Below are 7500 nucleotides of genomic sequence, written 5' to 3' on the forward strand. Positions count from 1 at the left end.
CAGCAGGACCTGGAGGTGGCCAAAACCTTAGGTGAGTTTGGAACCAGAACCAGAACCAGAACAACAGGAATTAAACCTTTTGTGAGCTCAGAAGGTCTTGAACTTAAAATTAACATCAAAAAGCCTGTGTGGGCTCAAGATTGGGACTAGAACTGAACGTTTGTTGAACTCAGGAGCAGAGCTAAACCCTAGAGGAATTATGGACAGGACTAGAACAAAACCATAGGGGACCTTAAGAATGGGACTTGGCCCCAGCTGTGGCGCAACTGGCTGGGGCACCTGCACCGTACGCCGGCGACCCGGGTTCAATTCCCGCCCCATGGTCCTTTCTGGATCCTACCCCGACTCTCTCTCCCATTTGCTTCCTGTCACTCTCCACTGTCACTATCATTAAAGGCATAAAAAGGCCAAAAAAATATACTTAAAAAAAAAAAAAAAAAGAATGGGACTTGAACTAAACCTTAGATCATCCAGGACTAGAACTAAACCTTGTGTGGGTTCTGAACCAGAACTAAACCGGAGATGAGAAAATGCTGTCCTGTCAGACATTCATGTTAATTTACTAGATGGTGTTCGTAGTTGTGATCATGTAGACTGTGTGAATGGTCAGTAATGTTTGTATATGTTCATGTGACTTGTGTATGTTGTGTGTATTTTGATCAAAAGAGTATATATACTTATTGTATGACTTGTGTGTGTATTGTAAGCATCATTTCTTTGTTTTGTGTGTAGAAGGAATGCATTGTTATGTTTGAGTTTGTGTTTATGTTGTCTGTGTTGTCATGTGTGTATTTGTTGTTTATCTTATGTGTGTGTCTTGTGTTCCGCAGGTGACCAGACAGGAGAGTGTCGTGCTCATGGAAACTTAGGCTCCGCCTTCTTTTCCAAAGGCAACTACAGAGAGGCTCTGACCAATCACAGACACCAGCTGGTGCTCGCTATGAAGCTGAAGGACCGCGAGGTGAGCTGTGTGTGTGTGTGTGTGTGTGTGTGTGTGTGTGTGTGTGTGTGTGTGTGTGTGTGTGTGTGTGTGTGTGTGTGTTGGACTAAAGGCCACAGGAGTGGGCCAAAGTCATTTGGAGTGCTGAGATTGTGCTGTTGCTGTGGTGATCAATACTCTGCTTGTCAGAAAGATGAATGGAGCAGCGGGAAGTTTATTTAATAACAGAGGAGAGTGTGTGTATGTGTGTGTGTGTGTGTGTGTGTGGGGGGGGGGGGGGGGGGTGTAAGTTTGTAGTGAGTGTTGTAGGGATAGTGTACAACAGTACTCTGGTTTATTTTGCACAACATCACACACACACTCACACACACATGCACAGACACACACACACACACACATACAGTACACTCACTCTCTCTCTCACATACACACACACACACACATACACTCACTCTCTCTCTCTCTCACACACACATACACACACACATACACTCACTCTCTCTCTCACACACACACACACACACACACACACACACACACACACACACACATACTCTCTCTCTCTCTCTCACACACACACACACACACACACACATACTCTCTCTCTCTCTCTCTCTTTCTCTCTCTCACACACACACACTCACCCCTTCTCTGTGTGTTCCTCTGTCCCGTCCAGGCTGCGTCCAGTGCTCTCAGTAGCCTCGGCCACGTGTACACAGCCATCGGAGACTACCCCAACGCCCTGGCCAGCCACAAGCAGTGCGTCCTGCTGGCCAAGCAGTCCAAGGACCAGCTGTCCGAAGCGCGCGAGCTGGGCAACATGGGCGCGGTCTACATCGCCATGGGCGACTTCGACAACGCCGTGCAGTGCCACGAGCAGCACCTGAGCATCGCCAAGTCGCTAGGCAACCAGCGGGAGGAGGCGCGCGCCTACAGCAACCTGGGCAGCGCGTACCACTACCGGCGCGACTTCGACAAGGCGCTGTCGTACCACACGCGTGTGCTGGACCTGGCCGCCGCGCTGCAAGAGCGGCCCATCCAGATGCGCGCCTACGCCGGCCTCGGACACGCCGCCCGCTGCATGCAGGACCTGGAGCGAGCCAAGCAATACCACCAGAGCCAGCTGGGCATCGCCGACGAGCTCAAGGACCAGGCCGCACAGGGGCGGGCATCCTCCAACCTGGGTAAGGGTCAGAGGTCAAGGGTCAGAAGGTGCACTCGCTACAACCTAGTTAAAGGTCAGAGGTCAAGGGTCAGGAGATGCCCCTCGTCCAACCTGGGTAAAGCGGAGTGCACATCAGCAGCAAAATGTACGCTGACACTTTCTGTCACTTGCGGCGCTGCTGACGAGCATTCCATAAGCGATGGATTACATGGAGTGTAATCCATTACATGGATGGAGTGGCACAGACAAAAATAGAGCTGAATTTTAATCCACAAGGCGGCGGTGAAAGTAGTTGAACACCGAAAGCGGCTTGCATCACACTCTGGTGCTGGTGTGTGGTCCACTTAAGGTCAGAGGTCAAATGTCTAAGGAGATGATGCACCTTTTGTGAGCTGGCTTTAGAGGTCATAGGTCATGGTGCATCTCTTCTAACCTGGGTGAGAGTCAGAGATCAAGCATCAGATGATGCACTTACATTGACCTCAGCCTGGGTCAGGAGATGCACCTCTTCCAATAAAGTAGTCCAAGGTCAAATGTCAAGATATGTCTTCTTCTAGCTCGAGTTGCTGCAGCCAACAGCTTCAGGTAGCTACAGTGCTACACTCTAGGGGCATGAACATGGGGCAGCTACAGTGCTACACTCTGGGGGCATGAACATGGGGCAGCTACAGTGCTACACTCTGGGGGCATGAACATGGGGCAGCTACAGTGCTACACTCTGGGGGCATGAACATGGGGGCTCATGAACTCTACAAAAGTAAAAGTAGACCTGTTTAAGGTTAGGGTGTGGTGTGGTGTGGTGTGGTTTGGTAGGGTGAGGTAGGGTGTGGTGTGGTGTGGTAGGGTGTGATAGGATGAGGTCAGCAGCTCCTGGCTATCCCCTCAGCTCATCTCTTATTGAAGAGAGAGCTCACATTTGGCCCTGAGCACAGGCAATTTGAGCTCTCTGTGTGTTTCTGCTGAAAGGGCAGTAACATGAAGACTAGTCCTATCAGCAGCATGGGCAGACACACACACACACACACACACACACACACACACACACACACACACACACACACAGGTGAGGATTCTAAGAGCTTTTGCTGCTCAATTCTCCCATATGCCACACAATGAAGTCAGAATAGAGTAGAAGTCAGAGTAGTTCCCTCTCATACCAAAGTCAGAGTAGTTCCTTCTCATACTAAAGTCAGATTAGTCCCCTTTCATACAGTCAGAGTAGTTCCCTCTCATACTAAAGTCAGTCAGAGTAGTTCCCTCTCATACTAAAGTCAGAGTAGTTCCCTCTCATACTAAAGTCAGTCAGATTAGTTCCCTCTCATACTAAAGTCAGAGTAGTTCCCTCTCATACAGTCAGAGTAGTTCCCTCTCATATTAAAGTCAGAGTAGTTCCCTCTCATACTAAAGTCAGAGTAGTTCCCTCTCATACAGTCAGAGTAGTTCCCTCTCATATTAAAGTCAGAGTAGTTTCCTCTCATACTAAAGTCAGAGTAGTTTCCTCTCATACTAAAGTCGGTCAGAGTAGTTCCCTCTTATACTAAAGTCGGTCAGAGTAGTTCCCTCTCATATTAAAGTCAGAGTAGTTCCCTCTCATACTAAAATCGGTCAGAGTAGTTCCCTCTCATACTAAAGTCAGAGTAGTTCCCTCTTATACAAAATTCGGTCAGAGTAGTTCCCTCTCATACTAAAGTCAGAGTAGTTCCCTCTCATACTAAAGTCGGTCAGAGTAGTTCCCTCTCATATTAAAGTCAGAGTAGTTCCCTCTCATACTAAAGTCAGTCAGAGTAGTTCCCTCTCATACTGAAGTCAGAGTAGTTCCCTCTCATACTAAAGTCAGAGTAGTTCCCTCTCATACTAAAGTCAGTCAGAGTAGTTCCCTCTCATACCAAAGTCAGTCAGAGTAGTTTCCTCTAGAGTGGGAAGAGTTGGTGGGAGGAGGTGGGAAGGGGGGGGGGGGGGTGGAACTGTTGGGGGAGCTTGTTAAGAGCCTGTGTTCTGTTCTGTGTCCTCTTGGAGGGGGGGGGGGGTTCTCTAATGAGGTGTTTTATAGAGCGCCACTGTCTGCATTATTCACTGTGCAGAGCTCTCATCAGAGCTGCTGGAGGCAGGGGAAAACTGTGTGTGTGTGTGTGTGTGTGTGTGTGTGTGTGTGTGTGTATGGATGCTTCTCTGTGTGTGTGTGTGTTTGTTTCTGTAAGTGTGTCTGTGTCTGTGTGTGTGATAGTTTTTCTTGCTGTCATTTAGCCCTGGGATGCAGGCGAGGTTATTTTCAGAAACCCCAGGCTGCATGGATTCTAATTACTCCTACTTTAGACAGAGGCTGTGTGTGTGTGTGTGTGTGTGTGTGTGTGTGTGTGTGTGTGTGTGTGTGTGTGTGTGTGTGTGTGTGTGTGTGTGTGTGTGTGTGTGTGCGTGTGTGTGTGTTTACACTCTGATCAGAGTTGTCTTGGTAAGTTCTGCAAACTCCCGTCAACAGGGAGCTCTGGAACTGAGATGATTGACAGAAAATAACAATGATGATGCATTCACTGGAGACCAAAGTTGAAGTTTCTTCTCCTCCACTCCCCTCTCCTCTCCCTCTCCTCCCCTCCCCTCCCCTCTCCTCTCCCTCTCCTCTCCCTCTCCTCTCCTCTCCTCTCCTCTCCTCTCCTCCACTCTACTCCACTCCCCTCTCCTCCTACATTGTATTCCTCTCTCCTCTCCTCTACCTTACTTTGTCCCTTCTTCTCCCGTCCTCTCCTCCCCTCCCCCCCTCCTCCTCCTCTCCTCTTTCCTCCCCTGCCCTCCCCTCCTCCCCCTCCTCCTCCTCTCCTCTTTCCTCCTCCCCTCCATGCCCTCCCCCAGGCATAATCCATCAGATGTGTGGGGACTACGAGACAGCCCTGAAGCTCCACAAGGCCCACCTGGCCATCGCCCAGGAGCTCAGCGACTACGCCGCCCAGGGCCGTGCCTACGGCAACATGGGCAACGCCTACAACGCGCTGGGCGCCCACGAGCAGGCCGTGCGCTACCACCGGCAGGAGTTGCAGATCTCCATGGAGGTGAGCGACCGCGCCTCGCAGGCGTCCACGCACGGCAACCTGGCCGTGGCCTACCAGGCGCTGGGCGCCCACGACCGCGCCCTGCAGCACTACCAGCACCACCTGGGCATCGCCCGCGAGCTCCGCGACGTCCAGAGCCAGGCGCGCGCCCTCGGCAACCTGGGCAACTTCCACTGCTCGCGCGGCGAGTTCGCCCAGGCCGTGCCCTTCTACGAGCAGTACCTGCGTCTGGCGCCCGACCTCCAGGACATGGAGGGCGAGGGGAAAGTGTGCCACAACCTGGGCTACGCCCACTACTGCCTGGGCAGCTACCAGCAGGCAGTCAAGTACTACGAACAGGACCTGGCACTGGCCAGGGACCTGCACGACAAGCTGAGCCAGGCCAAGGCCTACTGCAACCTGGGGCTCGCCCACAAGGCCCTGGGGGCGTACGCCCAGGCCGAGGAGTGCCAGCGCTACCTGCTCTCGCTGGCGCAGTCGCTGGGCAACGTGCAGGCGCGCTTCCGGGCGCTCGGCAACCTCGGCGACATCTACGTGTGCAAGAAGGATGTTGCCGGCGCCGTCCAGTTCTACGAGCAGCAGCTGGCCCTGGCACAGGCACAGCAGCAGGGTGGCAGCGGTGGCAGCGGTGGCAGCAGCGGTGGCGGCGGAGACGGCGACCGGCGCATGGAGGCGGGCGCGTACGCCGCTCTCGGGGCTGCCCACCGCCTGCTGCAGCAGTACGAGCGCGCGCTGGCCTATCACACGCAGGAGCTGCACGTGCAGCAGCAGCTGGGTGACCTGCAGGGGGAGCTCCAGGCCCACGGGCGCCTGGCCGCCGTGCACATGGCCCAGGGGCACTACGAGCTGGCGCTGCGCTGCTACGAGGACCAGCTGCAGCTGGCACAGCGGCTAAAGGTGGGCATCACTCTCACTCACACACACCACAGGGCACACAGACACTCTGTCAGCGCAGTTTGTGTGTATGTGTGTGTATGTCGGGGTGTGTGTGTGTGTGTATGTGTAGGTCTGGAAACTCCCGTCAACAGGGAACTGAGGAGATGATTGACAGAAAAGAACAATGATGCATTGACTGAAGAGCAAAGTTGAAGTTTCTTGTCCTCTCCTTGTACAGAGTACTGATGTACTGTAGGTGTAACTGATGTAGGTGTAACTGATGTACTGTAGGTGTAACTGATGTAGGTGTAACTGATGTACATGTAGGTGTTACTGATATAGGTGTTACTGATGTACATGTAGGTGTTACTGATGTAGGTGTTACTGATGTACATGTAGGTGTTACTGATGTAGGTGTTACTGATGTATGGGTTACTGATGTAGGTGTTACTGATGAATGGGTAACTGAAGTAGGTGTTACTGATGTAGGTGTTACTGATGAATGGGTAACTGATGTAGGTGTTACTGATGTAGGTGTTACTGATGTACATGTAGGTGTTACTGATGTACATGTAGGTGTTACTGATGTACATGTAGGTGTTACTGATGTATGGGTTACTGATGTAGGTGTTACTGATGAATGGGTAACTGAATAGGTGTTACTGATGTAGGTGTTACTGATGTAGGTGTAACTGATGTAGGTTTTACTGATGTATGGGTTACTGATGTAGGTGTTACTGATTTACGGGTAACTGATGTATGGGTTACTGATTTACGGGTAACTGATGTAGGTGTAACTGATGTATGGGTTACTGATGTATGGTTAACTGATGTATGGGTTACTGATGTAGGTGTTACTGATGTAGGTGTTACTGATGTATGGGTTACTGATGTAGGTGTTACTGATGTAGGTGTTACTGATGTATGGGTAACTGATGTAGGTGTTACTGATGTACTGAGTACTCTGGTCTGGTGCAGGAGCCGTCGGCCGAGGCGCGTGTCTACGGCAACATGGGCATCACCAAGATGAACATGGGCGTGGTGGAGGAGGCTCTGGGCTTCTTCGAGCAGCAACTGGCCACTCTGCAGCAGCTGAGCTCCTCGCAGGCCTCGCTGGAGCGCGGTCGCGCCTACGGCAACCTGGGCGACTGCTACGATGCCCTGGGCGACCACGAGGAGGCCATCAAGCACTACGAACAGCATCTATCCGTGGCACAGAGCCTGAACCACCTGCAGGACCAGGAGAGGGCCTACAGCGGACTGGGCAACGGGCACAGGTACAGCAGTGGGCACACGCACTACAGAGGGCACACACACTACAGAGGGCACACGCACTACAGAGGGCACACACACTACAGAGGGCACACACACTAGAGAGGGCACACGCACTACAGAGGGCACACACACTACAGAGGGCACACGCACTAGAGAGGGCACAGGTACAGCAGCGGGCACAGGTACAGCAGTGTCTGTCTGTC

General features: G+C 52.2%; 1 protein-coding gene across 1 annotated transcript in view; it reads left to right on the forward strand.

Moving 5' to 3' along the window:
* The window catches only part of LOC143122886 (tetratricopeptide repeat protein 28-like), a 53198-nt gene that overhangs the window by 30519 nt on the left and 15179 nt on the right, over positions 1-7500 (forward strand). Inside the window, exons 4-8 of the mRNA XM_076283864.1 lie at positions 1-31; positions 831-961; positions 1617-2124; positions 4950-6043; positions 7001-7299. The exon at positions 1-31 is cut by the window's left edge and continues 242 nt beyond it. Coding sequence (XP_076139979.1) covers positions 1-31; positions 831-961; positions 1617-2124; positions 4950-6043; positions 7001-7299 — 2063 coding nt within the window. The remainder of the gene's footprint in view (positions 32-830; positions 962-1616; positions 2125-4949; positions 6044-7000; positions 7300-7500) is intronic.

This window comes from Alosa pseudoharengus, unplaced genomic scaffold, assembly GCF_046254945.1.
Source record: "Alosa pseudoharengus isolate Yale_2024_CS ecotype anadromous, Long Island Sound unplaced genomic scaffold, YU_APseudo_1.1 YU_APseudo_1.1_scf_14, whole genome shotgun sequence".
Taxonomy (NCBI): Eukaryota; Metazoa; Chordata; class Actinopteri; order Clupeiformes; family Clupeidae; genus Alosa; species Alosa pseudoharengus.